Below are 22,923 nucleotides of genomic sequence, written 5' to 3'. Positions count from 1 at the left end.
CGGGGATAACTTTTATACCAGCACCCCCCTCTTCCGGTCCCTTGCTGCCCCAAGCTACTGTAGCTTGCGGCACGATCCGAACATATCGGAAGCAGTAATAGAGCCCTGATATTTAGCAGCCATGGAGCGGACCCAGCGCTTCTGGATATGAAGGACCCCGTATCGCACCAGGGCAACATTTTCCAGGTGACGTCCCCCACACTGGAGAACAGAAGACCCCAGAAGAAGTGCAGAGTGTGTTGCGTAACAGGGGGATCAGGAAGGACACCATTTTCCAGTGTGCCGCCTGTCCTGATTACCCCGGCCTCTGCATACTGGATCGCTCCAAGGCGCACCACACGTCATTGGGGTTCTACATTATCTAAATTCTTCCCCTTATTCCTATTTCAGGGGTCACATTGATCCAGGGATTATTCTGATTGCCATTATCGAGTCAGGAAGGAATTTTTCCCAGTGATGAGGCTTCTGTCGTCTGCCTCACAAGGGTTTTTTGCCTTCCTTTGGATCAGCACAGGTTGAATTTGATGGACACCTGTCATTTCCAACCTTATAAACCAATAATTGGCCTAATACCCCCAAATAAATTAGAATTGTCCCTTTTCCCCAGCTAAGTAGGTATGGCCGCCATTCCCATTAGAGGATGCCATGATGCAATTACAAAGCCTCTGTGCGGCCAGGACAGTAGAAACCCCCCACAAGTGACCCCATTCTGGAAACTACACCCCATAAGGAATCTAACAAGGGGGGCAGCCGGGATATGGCCCCCTGGTGACGGCCACATTTGTGCCGTGAAAATGAAAAAATGGTATTTTAAATTTTCACGGCACATGTTCTACATATGTACCCGTCGCCAGTGGGGTCCATATGCTCACTGCACCCCTTGTTAGATTCCTTATGGGGTGTTGTTTCCAGAATGGGGTCACTTGTGGGGGGTTTCTACTGTCTTGGCAGCACAGGGGCTTTGTAATTGCGACATGGCCTCCATCCTCCATTCCAGACTCTAAATGGCGCTCTGTCCCTTTGGTGGCTTGCCCTGTGCCCATATGGCACATTATATCCACATGTGGGGTATTTTCCTACTCAGGGGAAATTACCCTACACGTTTTGTGTTCATTTTCTTTTTTAACCCCTTGTGGAAATGGAAAAAAATCCAGGCTAGACCAACATTTAATGTAAATTTTTTTTAATGTTTACACTAAATGATTGATCTTGTCTTGATTTTTTCATTTTCACAAGGGGTTAAAAGATAAAAAAAAACACAAAATGTGTAGAGCAATTTCCCCTGAGTTCAGAAATACCCCACATGTGGACATAAAGCGCCATGCGGGTGCAGGGTAAGCCTCCAAAGGGAAGGAGCGCCATTTGGCTTTTGGAGGCTGGAATGGATTTCGAGGGCCTTGTTGCATGTAAAAGGCCCCTGTGTTGCCAAGACAGTTGAAACCCCCCACAAGTGACCCCATTATGGAAACTACACCCCTCAGGGAATGTAACAAGGGGTGCAATGAGGATATGGACCCCTTGATGACGGGCACATCTGTGCCGTGAAAGTGAAAAAAATGAAAATTTTCACTTTCACGTCACATTGCTCCACATTTGTGCCCGTCACCAGTGGGGTCCATATGCTCACTGAACCCCTTGTTATATTCCTTGAGGGGTGTAGTTTCCAGAATGGGGGTTTCCAGTGTTTTGGCAGCACGAGGGCTCTGTAAATGCGACATGGCCCTTGAAATCCATTCCAGTGAAATTAAGCTTCCAAAGGCCAATTGGCGCTCCTTCCCTTTGGAGGCTCGTCCTGCGCCCGCTTGGCACTTTATTTCCACATGTGGGGTATTTCCGTACTCGGGAGAAACTGCGCTACACGTTTTTTGGGTTGTTATTCCTTTTATCCCTTTGTGAAAATGAAAAATTGAAGGCTAGAACAACGTTTTAGTGTAAAAAATAAATTTTTCTTTTTTCACTCCACATTGTTCTGAAAATCTGTGAAGCACCTGTGGGGTCCAGATGCTCACCGCACCCCTAGTTACATTCCTTGAGGGGTGTAGTTTTCTAAATGGTGTCCCTTTAGGGGTGTTTTTTAGGTTTTGGCACCCCAGAGCCTCTGCCAACCTGAAGTGGTACAGTCAAAAATGACCAAATATAACGGAGTCATTGAAATTCACTAGGCACTCCATTATATCTGAAGCTTGTGGTTGCAACAAATAGCGCATTAGGGCCACATATGGGGTATTTCTATAAACTGCAGAAACAGGGAAATCAATATTGGGGTGCATTTCTCTGGTAATAGGTTTATAATTATGAAAGATATTGGATTACAATAAAATCTCTGCACAGAAAATTAAAATTTTCAAATTTCTTACACACTTAGCTTTTATTTCTGTGACTCCCCTAAAGGGTTAAAAACTTTCTGGATGTGCTTTTGCAGAGTTTTGGGGGTGCAGTTTCTGAAATGGGGTGCTTTGTGGGGATTTCTAACATACAGTCCCCTCAAATACACTTTAAAACTGAACAGGTCCCTAAAAATATCAGATTTTGAAATTTTACTGAAAATTTGGAAATTTGCTGCTAATGTTTTACGCTTTCTATTGTCTAAAAAAAATGAAAGATAGTTTAATAAATGCCGCCAACATAAAGTAGACATGTTGCTAATGCTATTTAATATATAATTTATGTGGCATAATCATTTTCTGAATAAGCAGAAAAGTTTCAAAGTTGGAAAAATGCAATTTTTCACAATTTTTCCCGTTATTTTGGATTTTTTCATAAAGATTTGTTATAAGTATCGACTCCATTTTACCAGAAACGTGAAGTACAATATGTCACGAGAAAACAATCTCAGAATCAGCCGGATAGTTAAAAGCATCCCGAAGTTATTAATGAATAAAGTGACACAGGTCAAATTCATAAAATTTGCCTCGGTCCAGAGAACCTGTCACCCCCCCGTGCCGGGGTGACAGGCTCCCGACCCCCCGTTAGAGCCCCCTATACTCACCTAATCTCGCCGGGTCCCGCTTCTGGAGGTGGTCGGGTGACAAAGATTTCAGCCGCTGCAGCCCGGCGCGCGCGCTGAGAGAGGATTCCAACACCCATAGAGAATGGCGGAGCGATGGACTCTCCATCATTCTCTATGGGTGTTGGTGACAGGTTTCCTTTAAGGCCATTTTAGGCCCGGTCCTTAAGGGGTTAAACGGGGCATCAGCAGTAGGAACGTTTACATATTGCTGACATAATAGCTACTGTTAACAAATAGTTAACAGTAGCATGTTTAAAGCAATCCTCCAGTGGGAAAAGAAGAGGGAGTCACTGTCTACCATTGAGCCCTGGATAATATATTTCTGTAACCATAATCTTACCTGATGCTGTTCTGACACCAGAGCTGGAGGGTGGCCGAAAGTCTCCGTGAACAGGTCCAGAATAGGAAGGTCCACTCCATGTGTTGTGATAAGGTGTATATGGTGAATAAGGTGTCCTAGCCCTAAGCAAAAAAAAAAAATATATATGTTTATTATAAAAACCCTCATGTCTTACTATAGCCATACCTGACTATAATAGTAATCACATTATAACAATCAAGGTAAACAGTCTTATCACAGACAACCCCACAACCCCGCTGATATAGGAGACGCTGTGGGATGTAGGTATGAGAGGACAGCTTTTAGCTTAAAGGGGTACTCCAGTGATTTTTCTTTTCAAATTTTTCAGTTATTCAAAATAACTGGTGTCAGAATGTTATATAGATCTGTAATTTACTTCTATTAAAAAATCTCCAGTATTCCAGTGCTTATCATCTGCTGTATGTCCTGCAGGTAGTGGTGTATTCTTTCCAGTCTGACACCGTGCTCTCTGCTGCCACCTCTGTCCATGTCAGGAACGGTCCAGAGCAGAAGTAGTGTTCTACAGCGATTTGCTACTCCTCCTGACATGGTCAGAGGTGGCAGCAGAAAGCACCGTGTCACACTGGAAACAATACACCACTTCCTGTAGGACATACAGCAGCTGAAAAGTACTGGAAGGCTGGAGATTTTTAAACAGAAGTAATTTACAGATCTGTATAACTTTTAAACACCAATTGATCTGAAAAAAAATTAATTCACAAGAGTTGTAGGGTATACATGGAATATCATGATATAGTGCTCATTACTTATTGCTTGCAAAAGCTCAGCAGCACAGGCACATTATATACAGTTGTCCCTCAACTTAAAATGGCTTCAGGTTACAATATTTTCAACATACAATGTTCTTTTATGGACCATTGTAATTTGAGACCAGACTTAACATACAATACTACAGACTAAGATGATCGACGCACAAAAGTAGCCGTAGTGTGATACTACGTGTCCTGTACTGCTGTGTGTCTAGTATATCCTCTCTACAGTATAGTGTGATACTACATGTCCTGTACTTCTGTGTGTGTCTAGTATCTCCTATCTACAGTATAGTGTGATACTACATGTCCTGTACTGCTGTGTGTGTCTAGTATATCCTCTCTACAGTATAGTGTGATACTACATGTCCTGTACTTCTGTGTGTCTAGTATCTCCTCTCTACAGTACAGTGTGATACTACATGTCCTGTACTGCTGTGTGTGTCTAGTATCTCCTATCTACAGTATAGTGTGATACTACATGTCCTGTACTGCTGTGTGTCTAGTATCTCCTCTCTACAGTACAGTGTGATACTACATGTCCTGTACTGCTGTGTGTGTCTAGTATCTCATCTCTACAGTACAGTGTGATACTATGTGTCCTGGACTGCTGTGTGTGTCTAGTATCTCCTCTACAGTACAGGGGGATACTACATGTCCTGTACTCCTGTGTGTGTCTAGTATCTCCTCTACAGTACAGGGGGATACTACATGTCCTGTACTGCTGTGTGTATCTTGTATCTCATCTCTACAGTACAGTGTGATACTATGTGTCCTGTACTGCTGTGTGTCTAGTATCTCCTCTCTACAGTATAGCGTGATACTACATGTCATGTACTGCTGTGTGTGTCTAATATATCCTCTCTACATGTCCTGGACTGCTGTGTGTATCTTGTATCTCATCTCTACAGTACAGTGTTATAAAACATGTCCTGTACTGCTGTGTGTGTCTAGTATCTCCTCTCTACAGTATAATGTGATATTACATGTCCTGTACTGCTGTGTGTCTGGCATCTCCGCTCTACAGTACAGTCTGATACTATATGTCCTGTACTGCTGTCTAGTATCTTCTCTACAGTACAGGGGGATACTACATGTCCTGTACTGCTGCGTGTGTCTAGTATCTCCTTTCTACAGTACAGTGTGATACTACATGTCCTGTACTGCTGTGTGTGTCTAGTATATCCTCTCTACAGTATAGTGTGATACTACATGTCCTGTACTGCTGTGTGTGTCTAGTATATCCTCTCTACAGTATAGTGTGATACTACATGTCCTGTACTGCTGTGTGTGTCTAGTATCTCCTCTCTACAGTATAGTGTGATACTACATGTCCTGTACTGCTGTGTGTGTCTAGTATCTCCTCTACAGTATAGTGTGATACTACATGTCCTGTACTGCTGTGTGTGTCTAGTACAGTATCTCCTTTCTACAGTATAATGTGATACTACATGTCCTGTACTGCTATGTGTCTGGCATCTCCTCTCTACAGTACAGTCTGATACTACACGTCCTGTACTGCTCTTTACCTGGGCCAGGAAGAGCTGCTCCTTTGGGCACCAGGTGAGGGCGGCTTTATGTTATTTCTCTGGGACCCTGTGTGATCTGTACAGGACCCTAGAAACTATGCAGTCCTCTACATACATGCTAACATTGTCATACGCACATAATAGGGGGAGATTTATCAAACTGAGTTGGCTCAGTTGCCCCTAGAAACCAATCAAATTCCACCTTTCATTCCTCACCGACTCTTTGGAAAATGTAAGGTGGAATCTGATTGGTTGCTGGGGGCAACTGAGCCAGTTTCACTTTACACCATGTTTGATAAATCTCTCCCATACGGTCTACTTCTTACCTCTGATTGCCAAACAGATAACCAAGTACACCACCCGTCCCCAAGCCAGTCCAGAACCCAGGTCCTTGGCTCGCCTGGCCACCATAAGTGGATGCTCCTCCAAAGTTACCAAATCCAGATGAAGCTCCTGAATGAAATATTAAAATGAAAAGTCCAATATTAAAGTAAAACTCTACCTACAAGACACCACAGAATAAATCTCGGTAATATGCGTAATTGACTGATCTGTATTACTTATTTTTTACCTTCTTTTATTGGAGGATGTTTGTGTCTGGTTTGTTGGAGCAGAAACCACTCAACACTATGTGCAAGGGAGACCAAGCAAGTTAACATCCCTTTTCAGAGAATCCCTCAGCCCTATAGGAGGCTCCGAGCTGCAGACATGGGCTGGAAATACCTCTTTAAAGGAGACCTGTCACCCCCCCCCCCGTGCCGGGGTGAAGGCTGACCAACCCCCCTCTAGTTCCCCTTTAAAGGTAATTTCTATCAGCAGGTTAGATGTGCACAGGGTGCTGAGGATGAAGGTATGACTCTTACCTTCATCCTCATCCCCGTTCCCATGCTGTTAGTTGTGAAATTCTCTGTCTGGTAAGGAGCATTGGGGGCAAGGTTACTGGCCCTGAGCACCGATCCAGTCAGCTACGCTGATAGTTCCCCTAAGCGGCTCAAGCCCTAACATCTACTAAAGTATTTGTTGTCAAAGTTATCACTGTGTTAGCTGTGGTGTTACATAGGACTGCAAGTAACGTCTACTACTTTATCTCTGCTCATAGAGTTATCAATTAAGGCTCTATGACACAGAAAGATCGATCAAACGACTAACAAAAATGTGTTGATGGCATCTTTGGAGCTGATCATTAAATTGTTAATTGTTTGTTAATCATTCGGTGTATGTACACATCGCTCGTTCATTATTACGATCGTTCATATACTTATACACACCCACTGTATACGAACAACCGTAATTGCGATTGTAACTAATGGGATATTATGGGGAATGATTTCAGGTCATTCGCAAAAGCGCTATTTTTTGAAAATAAAAAATTGCTTAAACTAATAGGACACCTACAAAGGACTGCAGGGCAGAGTACAGATAATGTAGATGTTCCCTGCAGTCCTATGTAACACCATAAATAACATGCAAAGCTTTGGCTGTCCAGGCATGATAGGAACTGTAGTTTTCCTACAGCCAGAAGGACAAGTGTTAGACACCACTGGCTTTAAAGTCTTAAAAATAACCCCCCCCATAGAGTTAGGTATTTACCAGTAAAGCCGGATTTGAATCCTGGGGGTGGGGGTGCACTAGCCTGGCTGTAGTTCTGGTAGTCTTGTCCATAATCGGAGTTAGGATGCTGGTGCTGACTTGAAGGCCCACTCAAAAATAACTTGTACACACCATAAGCCAGCCCCAGAATGACCAAAAAGACAATGACCCCACTGCCGTCTGAGGAATACTGAGAGTTCCAGCCACTTGATTTCCCTTGAAAAAATCCAGAGCCAAATCCTGTAGACCTGTAGTCGCTCTGAGATCTCCTCCGCCCTTCCTCTGTAAGCTCCAGCGTGTACTCCAGCCCACAGGAGCCGCGCAGGACATAGGGGTCATCGGGATACTCAAAGCCCTCGCAGTTCACTTCTATCTTCCCAAATCTGTAAGCGTTATCCAGGTCCATCTTACATTCCCACTGGATTTTAAACACAAAATATCATTAAGATCACAGCGACAGATAATACTGGATAATACTGATTGAAATACATCATTGCCTGTACAGCTCCATATGCTGCTATCCAATCGCAGTGAGAAGCATACACTTAGACTCTGTGTTATGCTTTTCGCACTCACATATTAAAGCGATACTGTATTCATCAACCCCCCCCAAACTAAAGGTAACGTGCGTCTCCTCTGCTGAACGCCTTCCCGGTTGTGTTTTATAATGCGCCCGGGACCGGGAAGGACTTCAGCAGAGGAGACAAACGGTACCTGTGGTTTGCGGATGGTGTAATTGGGGTTGGGGGTGGTAGATGAAAACAATACCGCTTTAAGAAGTATTGGCAACTACACCTTTCAATACAGCAGAGGCAAATGCAGTATACCAGAGTGTGGCTGGGCCTAGGATGGCGCCCCTCACCCACCTGTGTTCTGTTTCCTGGATGTAATAGGGTGTATTAATGTATGTGTGTTATGTGTATTCCCTGATACCAGTGTAACTGACAGCAGGGGATGGGTTATAAGCTGTCACACACCCCTAGCTTTTAGGCAGCAGCGCCACCAACAGTCTCTTAAGGTAACTGTTACAGTTAGGAGGCATTAACAATTTCCATGCAACAGAGAGGATTATCAGAACCCTCTGCATGATATATTATTATAATGCCGGAAGCGTTGGAACGGTTTGAACCTTCGCTGTACTATACTGACACAGCACTGATAAAGACAACATCAGCCAAAAAGCTGCTAGTTACCTGCACCTGCATATGTAAATAAATCTGTGAATAACCTACTTGGATGCGGTCAGACTCTACCTATATGTGATTCTGGGATTGCATCTTCCACTCCAACTACTGGACTTCGATCCAATGTTGGTGCTGTTGGACCTTTGCTTCTGGTATGTCATCAGACATGTCAAAAGTTATTGATCTCAGGATGTCTCACTACTGACACCTATGGTGATCAGAAGATTTAGCCGGGGAGAGAGCACGACAGCAGCGCCATCCACACCCCAGCTGGATTGCCTGATCGGCTAATTTCCACAATGGGAGTCTATGAGGCTACATTGTCAGAATTAGTGAGTGGCCACAGAATAGATGGCATGGCGCCTGCACTCTCTTTCCCCCGGCTATATCTCCTGATCCCAGCAGGTGTCAGCAGTGAGACCTCCTACGATCAATAACTTTTGACATGCCTGATCATGTGTTGAAAGTTATTTTTTTTAATGACAAGTACACTTAAAATAGGTAACTTGTAGTGTACATAGGAGGCTCCAGCACTAGAACATATGGAGACAACATAGCAAACAATGTAGAGTAGGAGGTCAATAATACCTGGATATCAATGCCATCCCAGCCTCTATTGTGACACTGCACCACCTGCGGTATTACAGCGCTGCAGCCAGCACTACCTCCCACACATTTCAGCTGCAGGATAGGATTTGTCCTCCGAGCATTTGTGTATCTATCGGCATATAATGTGACAGCCTGGATATCCCGGAGCAAAACACGATCTGAAATAAATACAATTTTGGTTAAAGGGATACTCCAGAAGAAAAAAACATTTCAAATGAACTGGTGTGAGGAAGTGCCAGAGATTTGTAATTTACTTCTATTAAAAAATGTCCAGTCTTTCAGTATTTATCAGCTGCTGTATGTCCTGCAGGAAGTGGTGTATTCTTTCCTGTCTGTCACAGTGCTCTCTGCTGCCACCTCTGTCCATGTCAGGAACGGTCCAGAGCAGGAGAGGATTTCTATAGGGATTTGCTACTGCTCTGGACAGTTCCTGACATGGACAGAGGTGGCAGCAGAGAGCTGAGAGTACAAAAAGACTAGATATTTTTTAAGGAGTAGTTCACCATAAAAAAAATTCTTTCAAATCAACTTATGTCAGAAAGTGACAGAGATTTGTAATTTACTTCTATTAAAAAGTCCCCAGTCTTACAGTACTTCTCAACTGCTGTATGCCCTGCAGGAAGTTGCGTATGTCCTGCAGGAAGTAGAGCAGGAGAGGTTTTCTATGGAAATTTTCTATTGCTCTGGACAGTTCCTGACATGGACAGAGGTGGCAGCAGAGAGCACTGTGTCAGACTGAAAAGAACACACCACTTCCTGCAGGACATACAGCAGCTGATAAGTACTGGAAAACTGGAGATTTTCTGATAGAAGTAAATTACAAATCTCTGGCACTTTCTGGTACCAGTTCATCTGAAAGAAAAACCTTTTTGTGAACTGTTCCTTTAAAGTTGTATTCCCAACTCCACAAGGAACTACCTAAAACACAGGTGTCAAAGTAGCAGCCCTCCAGCTGTTACAGAACTACAATTCCCATCATGCCTGGACAGCTACAACTTCACCTCTCCAGGCCTGATGAGAATTGTAGTTTGGTAACAGCTGGAGGGCCTCTGGTCCCCCCTTCCCTGCTGTACACACTATATACAGTATTACCATGCTGACTCCATCCACAGACCCCGGACAGCTGCACCACAGCCAGCAGCGGAAGCATCAGCCCCAGCGGTGTCATGGTCGGTCGGTATACAGCGGTAACGTGCGCCTTCCGCGTCTGTTATAGATGTCGCATTACACTGAGTTACATCAGTCGTGGATGTAAACAACTTCCTGTACCTGAATCTTGTCAAGCGCTGATTGGGCGACCATCAGAACAGGGGGCGTGGCTTTCCATATGTGTCGATTTGTTAATAAAGTTATACAAAAGGATAAACAAAGCAGGGCTGAGCAGGCTGCAGGATACTTCCGGCGGAAGCGGTGTGGTCGTCGAGCTGCATTGAGCTGTGCGGTAATACGGAGCCGGCTCGGTGGACGTCAGTGCGGTACCGGTCAGCTAAAGGAAGCGGCAATGGCTGGAATCAAAGGTAAGGTAGGGAAAGCAGCTAGCTGGGGGAGAGGGAGCTAGGACCCTGCGGCCGTGTGTACTGCACATCCTCAATCATTCTCAGCCGTGGGAAAGCTACAACTCCCAGTGTGCCCCGCCAGCCCTCAGCATGCTGGGAGTTGTAGTTTCCCCCAGGTTGGCGGCAATGCTGTACAGAACTGTCACCTATGACTATAACATAGAAGTCCATGTGTGCCCAGGGTTTCTTACCTATATCCAGTTTTGCAAAAGTGACAGCTTGTCCGGCTTTCCCAGGTTCCTGAATGGTGTATTGGGATATTCATAAAGTCCTGCTGTATCCTATATCCTGCATACCAGGGAGCTGTTCAGCTAACTGTATCAGCACCAGCAGTGTGGCTCTTCAGGAGCCCAGGAAAGCTGGGTGACCTAGTTGTAGGTATAGTGGAAATTTGCCTAGAAGCAGCTTAAAGGGGGATTCTGCTCTGGTAAAATACATGTTGAATCATGCCCCCTCCTGGAGACTAACAATTCATTCCATACTTGTTACCATGCAGTCTCCTTCCCTCAGTGCTGAGCTGCTTTCTGCTGAGCTGTTTCCTCCCCCCTCCTTCCAAGACAGCGGATGTAAACAGCATCCCTGGCCGGCTGTTCTTCTCTGTGTAATGGTAGAGTTACTTGTGACCTTACTGATCTTCCAGCATTAGAGTGCAGAGACAACCAAGGACGCTGATTACATGAGACGTCTCCGGAAGGGGGGAGAGGGTGTGAGCAGCTTGTATACAGTTTTTGTGTCTTTAGCAGAAAGCAGCAGCCTAAGAACTGGGTGAAGGAGACTGAATAGATAATAAGTATGGAACAAATTTTTAGTCTTTAGGAGGGGGAATGATTAAACATGTGTTTTACCTAAGCGGAGTACCGCTTGAATGGATGACATGATGTGGTTACATGACCGCTTTGTCCATGTGGTTATAGCTGCAGCTGGGTCTTGCTCCATGGTTGGTGTCTGTGGAGCAGCTGGCATAGTCTCCATTCTCTTCCATCAAGCATGTGTTATGGGGACTTAAAGTGGAGCTGTCAGCAGAAAAATAGTGGTGTAAAAAAGCCTATGGCTAGATAGGTCTCCTCATCAAGGTTCTGGGCAAACCTTTTTTTTTATCTCCAAAATTCTTTCCAGCGCCTTACAGTTAACAAGTAAATGATTCTCAAAAGCCCAGGGGATGTTCCCCAGCAGGGCAAGAGCCCAGGTAAGTCCAGCCCATGTCCTTTCATTTACCACCACCCTTTCCATTTGTATTTGCCTACTCTATTTTAGTGACGGCCGCTTGAAAAAGAGTACATGGGCTGGGCTGAACTGGGCTCCTGTGTGCTGGGAAACAGCCACTGGGCTTTTAAAGTGACTGTACCACCAGGCCCAGGCTGAAGCACTGGAGGCGGGCCGACCCACCCTTTGTGGGAAGAAACTCCAGCCTCTCCATGACGTGACTCCATTAGAATCAATGGAACCCTATCATAGAGGGGCTAGGGTTTCCTCCCACTAAGGGTGGGTCAGCCCGCCTCCAGTGCTTCAGCCTGGGCCTGGTGGTACAGTCACTTTATGCTTCATTTACTTAATTGGGGAAAAAAAAGTGTATATCTCTGCGCTGGAACAGACTATGGAGATAAAGACATGCCAGCAATCGTGCCATGGGCTTGTTTAGACCACTGTTTGTCGGCAGAGCCTCTCCCTGCTATCTGCTCTACCCAGCCCAGCGGCGTAGCTAATAAGAAGGGTGGGCAACAAGAAGAGGCTCTGTAGGCCTGTCACACAAATGCTCTAGGCCCTGCACAAATGCATCTGTTTTTCTCATCCGTTTTTCATCAGTTTTTTTGCAAAAAAACGGATTGCAAAAACGCAGTGGGAACCTAGTGACAGAATGGTGGATCAGTGCACATGGTCATCCCCTGATCTTGTAATAGGTAGGCTATTGATCAGACCCCCACGATCAGATACAAATCCCCAATCCTGTGAATAGGTGATGTATACTAATCCTGGGATCTGGGATCCAGTTTCTCTCTAGAGATAACGGGATCTCTGGGTCATCCACATTCCCTCCCTGATCCAGACCTAGTATGGCACGGCATGAATGTGGATGAGTCACTCCATTCATTCTGCACCCCACTTACATGTCGGTGGCTGATAATCCTGCTGTAGTCCACAAGCTTCTCATTGTGATGTTACCAGTCTTCAGGGGTGTGCAGAAATCCAGAAATATGCCCTGTTGTCTTTTATTAAAGTGCCTGGGGGGGATTACAGCGGTCAGATGACTGCCTGCTGACTGGCCGGGCTCATCCGCTGATGCTCACATTCTCCAGTCTTAGCTGCTCCTCGGGTTCTCTGCCCAACTATAGAGCTCAGAATCCCAGTGTGACCAGTTTGTGCCTTACAGACGTCTGACTCCGACCATGGAAACCACTAGGCAGGAGAATTGTGGTAGGAATCTGTTGTCTTCTCAATAAAGAAGGTTTTATATGTATGTGACAATGTTGTAATCTGTTACAATGTAGAGTTGTACTTTCTGTCTCTGTATTTTATGGGAGAACAAACCGGATGTAAAATTCATTGTTCCTTTTAGCACCTTAGCAGGGAGACGGGTGTAACATACAGATCTTTGTATAATCCAGTATAGAGATATAGGAGGTGTGGAGAAAACCTCAGTGATTAATGTCCAGGATTTCTTTGTTGTAGCTCTGATCAGCCTCTCATTCGGAGGAGCAATCGGACTGATGTTTTTAATGCTTGGATGTGCGCTGCCTCAGTATAGGTAAGTGTCATTGCTCATTTGCACAATTCCTATTGTGATTAGTTGTAAATGTGAATAATTGTGTGGTTTGTATACATAAATGTTACATCTTACCCAGGGTGATGGTCATAAAGGAAGGGCTCATGTACATGACTGTATGTTCCTCTATGTATTCCTTGGGTCTAATTCCAAGGAGTACAAAGTAGGAAATATTGTCTCCATGATGATCTGGGGCAAAACCTATAAAGACTGGTTCGAAAGTATACTATATGAATCCCACTCCAGGATCCCCCACTTGAATGCTGCTAATATGTCACATGACATTGTTCACACGTTACTGCAGTCAATAACTGGGTTTAGTGGTTTCTTGTATGTCATAACCATTAAAGGGGTATTTAATAAATAACTTTTCATATGGTGCTGCCCATGGGGATAACATACCAAACAGTGTATTCTTACCTTTCTAATCCTTTGCTATGTTTTAGAGCAGGGATGGAGAAATCTTTGTCCCTCCGGCTGTTGTAAAACTACAGATCCTGTCACACCTGAAAAAACTAAAGCTTTTGCTGTCCTGGCATGATGGACATTGTAGTTTTGCACCTAGAGTCGTAGTTATTGCTATGAAATTAATTCTTTCATGGTAACATGAATAGGAAGACTGTTCTGCTTTCATTCTCGGATGGATGTCGTTCTCAGGTTGCCTTGTGTGTCTTTTTTTTCTCTCCGTTCCCTATACAGTCAGTATCTACCATTGTTTGTGCTGTTTTTCTACGTATTGGCGCCGATTCCATACTGTATAGCAAGACGAGTAGTGGATGACACCGATGCGGCAAGTAATGCGTGCAAGGAACTGGCCATCTTCCTCACGACCGGGATTGTTGTGTCTGCGTTTGGACTTCCTATTGTCTTTGCCAGAGCGCACTTGGTAAGTGCCCTGAACTTGTTTTGCTTCTCATTCAGTGTGAGGTATTTGTGATTTCTTACTAGGCTCTTGCATTGATTTTAGTTATTTCTCACAAATTATGTTTTACTTCTGACGATACACCCTGCTTCACGCTCCTGACCCGACCGCTGCGCAGCCCGCATCTCTGTGGGTCACAATTTGTGCTAGGAATAAAAGACTTCAAGTTGTAGTACATGAAGTAAAGCATTATAAGTGCATTTCCCATAATTAGTGTATATTTAGAATTTGTTGGGGCGATAACATACAAAAATATATATTTTGGCCATACTTCTCCTTTAAATGCATTAATATCGGCTGCTCTTAAAGAAGTATTTCCCCCAAAATTATTTTTGCATTAATACGTTGCCCACCCATAGCTTTCCATCTTTTCAATATTTATTATAGATTCTGCACAGTTTTGCTGTTATCTAGGTACATTCACCCCTACCAAACGCATAGAATCATCAAATCTCAGTCCACTCCGACACCGCTCCCTGCTCCTGGCCCTCACCCTCCTGTGCACAGGCAATATTTTGTGGATGTGTGAATGCCCCCTTACTCTCCTTTTGGGAAGAAATCCTCTCAAGATCTGTGTATTACAGAGCTAGGGTATGTGCACACTGAGGAAAACATGCAGAGGACTTGTGGGGGATTCCGACGCTCGTCCCCACGCTCTCCCGCTTCACTCTCCGTCTGTGCCATAGACTCCATTCTATGGTCAGGCAGTGGCACAGGTGGAGAGTGAAGCTGGAGCGCACGGGATGAGTGGCAGGAGCCGCTGCAAGTGCTCAGTGTGCACATACCCCTACTCTGATGTGGTAGCATAAATCACCTGACAGGTTAGCTGTACTGATATGTATTGGCACCAATAGACTGTCAGTATTGATTGAACATGGCTCTTTGAATGTATCCGGGTTGTCCATCTTGTTCAGTCCAGCCCAACCACGGGTCTCGCAAACTGAGTTGACAGCATCCTAGTGATACATTAGACTTGCGATCAGGCTGAGACTTGCTTCTGTATTTTATACCTGTGAATCTGTTGCCACAAATGTCATATTAATTAGAAGCACCTGTGCATCCATCTTAATAAAACAGTTGTATCCATTCCTGGGAATACTGTGTCGATGTCCTTAATCAGTCCAGAATAGTGTTGTTAAAGCGACTCTGTACCCACAATCTGACCCCCCCCAAACCACTTGTACCTTCGGATAGCTGCTTTTAATCCAAGATCTGTCCTGAGGTCCGTTCGGCCGGTGATGCAGTTATTGTCCTAAAAAATACTTTTAAATTTGAAGCCCTGTGCCGAACGGGAGTATCTGTGCCCTAACTTTGCACCACCCCTCCGTCCCTCCTCCCCGCCCTCTTCAGCATTAGGAATGCCACTGAAACATTTTTTCCATGCTGAACATTGCACAGGTCCTTAACGATCCAGCCCATGTGCCGGGCTGCCACAGGTGGGGAATAGGAGGCAATCTGCCTGGAGCATTCCTAATGATGAAGAGGGCGGGGAGGAGGGACAGAGAGGTTGTGCAAAGTTAGGACACAGATACTCCCGTTTGGCACGGGCTTCAAGTTTAAAAGTATTTTTTTAGGACAATAAGTGCATCACCTGCAAAATGGACCGCAGGACAGATCTTGGATTAAAAGCAGCTATCCAAAGGTACGAGTGGTTTGGGGGGGTCAGATTGTGGCTACAGAGTGGCTTTAAGGCTGTGTCCAGGATGTCCGGTGCCCTAGGTCTGAACTAGGGATGGTCTGAACCTGCCGAGGTTCGGGTTCGTACGAACCCAGACTCTCGGCAATGATTCCCGCTGTCTTAAACCTCCGTGCAGAGGGTGGATACAGCGGGAGGACCGCCGGGAAAACCGGGACACAGACACAGCCATAGGCTGTATCCCAGTTTTCCAGACGGTCTTTCCGCTGTATCCACCCTCTGCACGGAGGTTTAAGACAGCGGGAATCATTGCAGAGAGTCCGGGTTCGTACGAACCCCAACCTCAGCAGCTTCGGACCATCCCTAGTCTGAACCACTGCTGGATAAATATGGATGCCCTTGAATATGCAGCAGCAAGCATGACTTGGCTTATGTCAGAGTCCTTCACAACTGCCGTAAATGCACCATGATGTGCCAGAATGGAGTGGACATCACAGTGCAGGACTCACTGTCAGGGCGCCCTAGGCCACGCCTCAATAACACTACCCTGGCCTGATTAAAAGCCTTAAAGAGACTACCACAGCTTTCCCTGGTATGGATACATATGTCATATTAATATGGATACACATGTGCCATCAGCTCATATGACATTCATATGACCTGTCAGGTTTTATTGTGGATATAATAATTGTTTCTCTTGTTCACAGATTCATTGGGGAGCATGTGCGCTCGTCCTGACAGGAAACACCGTCATCTTTTCTACCATTTTAGGCTTCTTCCTAGTGTTCGGAAGCAACGACGATTTTAGTTGGCAGCAGTGGTGAAGTATATAGCAGAACTGAACTCTATTAATGGCCATAATCCTGACTCCATCCATTCAGCCAGTGGACGGACTAAGCACAGATACAACTGGTGTCAGCATGTGGAGTCTTGTCGTCTAGTCATGCTTACGCCATGGACATGCAGAATGGCTTAACAGGAAAAACAAATTCAGCTTCCTCAATGTGTTTGTTATTTTATACCTTTATGTTACCCCATAATTTTTTTTATATATATTTTTTCATTTTATCTATGGTTTCCCGAATACGTTGTCTTTATCTTTCTCATACCTTGTTGGGCCTCAATGTGTCAAGTAGCATTCAAAGTAATATCCCATAGGAATTGCACTTTTTTTATTTTTTTTATTTAGGGCGTTAAATGTAGATATTTTGTTAGACATTTTGTTTTATTCTATCGTTACTATCCATGTGAGTGATCGCAGCATTGTATTTATTTATTTTATTGACTTTTCTGGATGAATTGTTCTCATTTTGGAAATGAAATGATCTAATTTTCTTTTCGTTTAGCATTACTAAAGGACAAAATGGCAGCAGAAGTAGAATGTGTGGTTCCTAACCATCTTTAAAGGGTCCGCTCATCTGGGTGAGGGCTTGTGGGCACTGTGCATGGACACAGCAGTGAGGGATTGGATTTATTCCACCCTTATGTACATTGGAACTGGTTTCACAGGGCCATACTTTGGGGTTCATATAATGGTTGCAATCTTTAAAGGGGTACTCTGGGTAAGATGTGTTTTTTCAGTACTGCTGGGGAGGGGGTGGATGAAGACAATGATGTCCACTTACCTTCTCAGCTCCAGCACTCTGGTTCAGATCACGGTGCTCTCGGTCCGCGGTGTCCGTCCACTTCCTGGTCTGAGACGTAACATTTCGAGCCTTCTCAACAATTCATTGCCTCTGCCGCTTAATGGCTGACTGGGCTTGAAACGTTTCGTCTTGGACCAGTCTGAGACCGAGAGCAGTGTGATGCAGGCCCCAGTGCTGGAGACGGGAGGTAATTGGATGTCATTGTTTTCATCCACCCCCTTCCTGATACCGAAAAAACACCACCTGCCCAGAGAACCCCTTTAAGATCCATAGTTCTACAGAATCAGACTCATAGGCCATGATTTAAGAAGCACGCAAACAGCAAAAATGTTAAAAATCACAGATTTTTGGCAATAAACCGCCATTATTTACAAATGTAAGTCCCGTCTGGCTAATCTGCAGGTGGGCGTGGTAAGGTGTCATGACTCCTCCCTCGCCTCCTAGCAAGGATAAAGCCCCTATTACACGGGGCAATTCTGAGGAGTAAATTATTGTCCGTAACTGCCTAAAATTTGCCGGATTTACTAAGGGCCCTATTCCATGGGACTATGGTTCAGATTATCGTTAAATCGTTTGAATCTAAACGATAATTGTTCGTTTGAATAGATTCAATGACTGAACGAGAAATAGTTGATCGTTTAATAAGACTTGGATCCATTTTTATCGTTGCTCGTTCCCAAATCGTTCGCATTGAATAAGATGGGCTCGCAGTAGTGATGAACGCGACCGCAAGAACGATCATAGGTAACGATTATCGCTCCATGTAGATGGGTGAACGATTTCAGGTCTTTTGCAATAGTGGTCGTTTGGATAGTTCATCGTTAACGATTATGCAATTGATAATCGGCCCGTGGAATAGGGCATTAAGTCTGGAGCGGGGCATGGGGGTGGGGATTTATATTAGACTGGCATATTTAAATTTGTGGCTGTAGTATGAACCCTGATGTGCAGCTATATTAGTATGGTGTGAAAGCAGACTGACCCCCTTCACACACATTATATATTTTTTATATACTTGTTTAAAAACTAATGTGGGGAGATTGATCAGACCTTGTGAAGAGGAACAGCTGGCCCTAGCACTTCACTTTTTTTTTCCACCTCTGAAATATGAAAGCTGCAATTGGTAGCTATGGGCAGTTGCTGCACTGTTCCTTTGCATAAGATTTGATAGATCTCTTAGCATTACTGATCACTCCTCAGACCCAGTGCATTCCTGAGAGGCAGCCTGGGGATTCAGCAGCAGTGTGCTCCACTCCCCAGGCAGCAGGGGCAGCAGACTTGTTTGTTCCATAGACTCTAATGAAGCTGGGGACTGAAGCACGCTGCTACTGTCTTCCCCTGGCTGTATCTCAGTGCTGCAGCAGGTCTCTGAAGTTAGTAACTCTTAACATGTAAAAAGTTTCTGGAGATCACACATGCGCAATCAGGCCGCCCACAATCTGCAAAATTACATCTGCAGCGCACCTGTATTCATCTGTTATTGCGGATTTGCAAAAAGTTGAGTTGATTTCAAAAGAATTAGAACATATCCACAATTTGCAGAAATTACTGCATTGACTTCTGCTGGTTAATCACAGATCCATAAAATGACAAATATGTGAACGGGCTCTATAGCAATCAATGAGAACATAGTTTGTCTGTAATTGGGGATCCGCAGTTACAGACAATAGTTGTGGATGAGTGAATGAGGCTGTATGCTCTGAATTAAATAGCCTTTGCTTGTGGTCGTCATGTGTTTTGAGGGGGAAACAAACACAAAATATTATATACTTAACTATAATAAATACGTGACTTAATAAACTGCAGTTACCTCTGGCCACAAAAAAAAAAATGTTGCTTAGGCTAGGTTCACACTGCGTTTTCAGCATCCGTTTAACGGATCCGTTTTTTTTTAACGTCCAGAAAAATAGGGTCAGCAACGTTTTTTGGTCCGCCAAAAAAAAAACGGATCCGTTTTTTTTTATAATGGAAGTCAATGGAAAAACGGATGCACACAAATGAATCCGTTTTTTGCAAAAAACGGATGCGTTAAACGGATGCTGAAAACGCAGTGTGAACCTAGCCTTAACATGCTTAAAACAAACCCCAAAACACTAAATGGCTTGAATGGAGTGAATGAAGCCTTTAGATTACATTCAAGCTCTATAGCGGAGGCATGTGTTAGGATACTGACACAATAGTATGGTGATATGCAGCGTACTCACTGTAATGGACCTAGTGTAGTCTAATTCTGCAAAATACATGTGGGTAATGAATGGAATGTAGTGATAAGTAGATGTAGAGCTCCACAGTGATGTGACTCCTGCCTCCTTCTGTACCTATCAGGTAGAGGTTTCATTTAAATACTAATGCTCCTTTGCATGTACAGTAATAGGATGCAAATCTTTAAGCTCTTACCGGTTTCTTTAAATATTCTGAGGAGTCAGGTGCTTATTCTATATTATCTGCTGTCTCTTTATGTTAATAGCTGATCCAGAACTACATAAACAGATGAAACGTCACTGCTGCACATATTAAAATAAACCTGTCCTTCTCGATATAGACTGTCTGCTCCTATCTAGGTTCCTGATCTTGGTAGACCGGAGAGATGAGGGAATTTACACAGTAATAACCTAGCAAAGCATTTCATTATCTCTGCCCTCTGCTCCTCAGCCTGCTGCTATTTAACTGACTGCCGCTCTTGCTTGAGTGCTGGGAAAAGCACAGTCTTTTGCTCAGTCTTTTTCCAACCAAAACCAGGAGTGGAGTGAAAACACAGAAGCTGAGCAAATCTTTCCATTATAATTTTACCCTGTCGGTTTCACTCCTGGTTTTGGTTGAAAAAAGACTGACGGAAATACTGTGGGTGAACAGAGCCTTAGTGCACAATGCTTCCACACCTTAAAGTGTCTTTGTCGTATTTTTTGTGCAGAAATCAATAGTACAGGCGATTTTAAGAAACTCTGTAATAGAGTTTATTAGACAAATATGCCATTATCTGAATTCAAAAATACTTTTCCCTTCCTCCCTCCTCTCTCTCATCCACTGCTCATTATCAGGAAATCTCGACTCTTTTACATCGGACATGCCCCTGTCTGTTCTATGGGGAAGGGGAGTGGGGAGGAGGGAGAGTAGTTGCCAGCAGAGAACAAAGGATTACACAGCAAGACTTGTGTTAAAGCCTCTATTCGGAGGTCAGTTCAAACTTCAGGAGGAGGAGATAGTTTACGCTAACTCTTTGTTGTCCTGTTTTGGTGCCTCATCTCCCTCCACTCCTCCCCTCTCCATAAGAGAACCATGAAGACAGGGGGGAGAGCTTTAAACTGCTTTTTCATGATAAAAATGGTAATGGTATTTTTTTTTGGCTAATAAACCCAGTTACAAAGTTTCTTAAAATCGCCTGTACTATTGATTTCTGCAAAAAAAAATTTAATAATTGTGACACTTTAAGATTAGAGTTGAGCAAACTTTGAGCTTACTTGGGTTCATAGGAACCTGAGTGTGCAGAATTTGATTACCAGTGGCTGCAGAAGTTGGATGCAAACCCAAGGGAGCCATAGGCTGTATCCATGTTTTCCAGGACTCCCTAGGGCTGCATACAACATCAGCAACCATCGTTAATTAAAAGCTGCACACTCCGGTTTGGATGAACCCAATCATGCTCAACGTTTGCTTAAGGGCCCTATTCCACGGGACGATTATCGTTCAGATTATCGTTAAATCGTTCGAATCTGAACGATAATCGTTTGGTTGAAATGCAGTTAACGATTAACGACCGAACGAGAAATCGTTGATCGTTTAATAAGACCTGGACCTATTTTTATCGTTGCTCGTTCGCAAATCGTTCGCATTGAATAAGACATCGTTCGGTCGTTCTCAATAGATACGAACGCAATAGCGAATAAATAGCGAAGAGAAACGATCGCAATTACGATCATAAGTAACGATTATCGTTCCATGGAAATGAGTGAACGTTTTCAGGTCTTTCGCAATAGCGGTCGTTTGAGATCGTTAATCGTTAACGATTATCCAAACGATAATCGTCCCGTGGAATAGGGCCCTTACTCTAATCAAGACCTTCGCTAAATTTCAGGACCATGAAAACTTTGTAATCTTCCCGCATGTACTACTGTGCAACTGGTATTAATATGTCATTGTAAAATATGCTGCCATCCATCCAAAAAACTGATTTAGTTGTACATCAGCACTTACAGCATTAGCTCGATGACTGTAGCTTTTTATAAATGAGTCAATGCCACACCTTTTCCTTTCCAGCATTATAAATGCCATACAGAACGTGTGCTATTGTGGTTGTATGTAACTCTATATAATCCCAGGATATCCTGAGGTTGTAGTTTTAACACTGACGCTTTTTAGTATGTTTGCACAGCACAACCTTGTATCCAAAGTTCTTTAGTCTTTCATGCTGAAAGAAACATTTAGACACATTCTCAGGGCTATGCGGAATGGCTCGTGGCTTTCATGAAAATTTGCATATATAGTGTGTGACAAGCAATAGAGCCATGCATTGAAAGCACAGCAGCTGTTCATATGTTGCAGTTTATACTGGCTTGTATTAGTATTACTGTCTATATAGCTTGTTATATCCAGTCTCTTCATCTCTGTTAGGCTGTGTTGATTCTGTAGACTTTTTGTTACCTTTTTGGCACCAAGAAATGTAGATTATGTATTATGTTTTTATTTTTTATTTTTATCTACTGTAATTTTATAGCATTCTTAGATAACGATAAACATTTATTAGAGCTGGATTTACACGTTCCATATATATATATATTGTATGTCAGGGACTGTACTGTCAGATCTCCCAGCATCATAGTTCATTATGATGCAGTGAGCGCCGAAACAGCTAAAGTAGTACACTACTGAACTGACATGGCTGAGGTGGTTTCCTGGGCTTAACTGGGTTGTTCAGCATTAGGAAAACATGGCAGCTTTCTTCCAGAAACAGCTTCTCCCCTGTCATCAGTTTAGGTGTGGTATTTGCTGCTCAGTTTCATTGAAACAAATGAAGCTTGAAGAAGTACTCCGGGCGGGAGTCCTTTCCGTGCTCGGCCGGGAAGGGGGTAGATATAGAGGGCGCCGGTCACTTACCTCTCCGGTTCCAGCGTCTAGTCCCGGATTGCGCCGCCCTGTTCTCCCGTCTGGCTGTTGCTTCACTTGAGATGTGACATCTTGAGGCCGCTCAGCCATTTAGTGGCCAAGGCAGGACTCCACTACGACCGATAAATGGCTGAGCTGCCTTAAGACGTCACGTCTCAAGCCGCAGCTCAGACCAGGAAGCAGCAGCTGGACGGGAGAACAGGGCGGCGCAATCCAGGACCCGGCGCTGGAACTGGGGAGGTAAGTGAC

The 22,923-nt window shown here is 44.1% G+C and overlaps 2 protein-coding genes across 2 annotated transcripts in view; one reads left to right on the top strand and one right to left on the bottom strand.

Moving 5' to 3' along the window:
- SARAF (store-operated calcium entry associated regulatory factor) overlaps window positions 1-10,330 on the bottom strand; it is a 16,524-nt gene extending 6,194 nt beyond the window's left edge. The window contains exons 1-5 of the mRNA XM_069978042.1: window positions 10,146-10,330; window positions 9,033-9,211; window positions 7,261-7,678; window positions 5,997-6,123; window positions 3,351-3,472 (exon numbers count right to left, since the gene is read on the bottom strand). Coding sequence (XP_069834143.1) covers window positions 3,351-3,472; window positions 5,997-6,123; window positions 7,261-7,678; window positions 9,033-9,211; window positions 10,146-10,221 — 922 coding nt within the window. The 5' untranslated portion in view covers window positions 10,222-10,330. The remainder of the gene's footprint in view (window positions 1-3,350; window positions 3,473-5,996; window positions 6,124-7,260; window positions 7,679-9,032; window positions 9,212-10,145) is intronic.
- LEPROTL1 (leptin receptor overlapping transcript like 1) lies at window positions 10,205-22,923 on the top strand. The gene is made up of 4 exons (XM_069978043.1): window positions 10,205-10,570; window positions 13,277-13,352; window positions 14,070-14,256; window positions 16,636-22,923. The coding sequence occupies exons 1-4, from the start codon at window positions 10,381-10,383 to the stop codon at window positions 16,750-16,752; spliced, it is 570 nt and encodes a 189-aa protein (XP_069834144.1). The 5' UTR covers window positions 10,205-10,380; the 3' UTR covers window positions 16,753-22,923.

The sequence above is a fragment of the Dendropsophus ebraccatus genome, chromosome 7 (genome assembly GCF_027789765.1).
Source record: "Dendropsophus ebraccatus isolate aDenEbr1 chromosome 7, aDenEbr1.pat, whole genome shotgun sequence".
Taxonomy (NCBI): domain Eukaryota; kingdom Metazoa; phylum Chordata; class Amphibia; order Anura; family Hylidae; genus Dendropsophus; species Dendropsophus ebraccatus.
The sequence above is the reverse complement of the archived record's forward strand: the minus strand, read 5'-3'. Positions and strand labels throughout refer to the sequence as shown.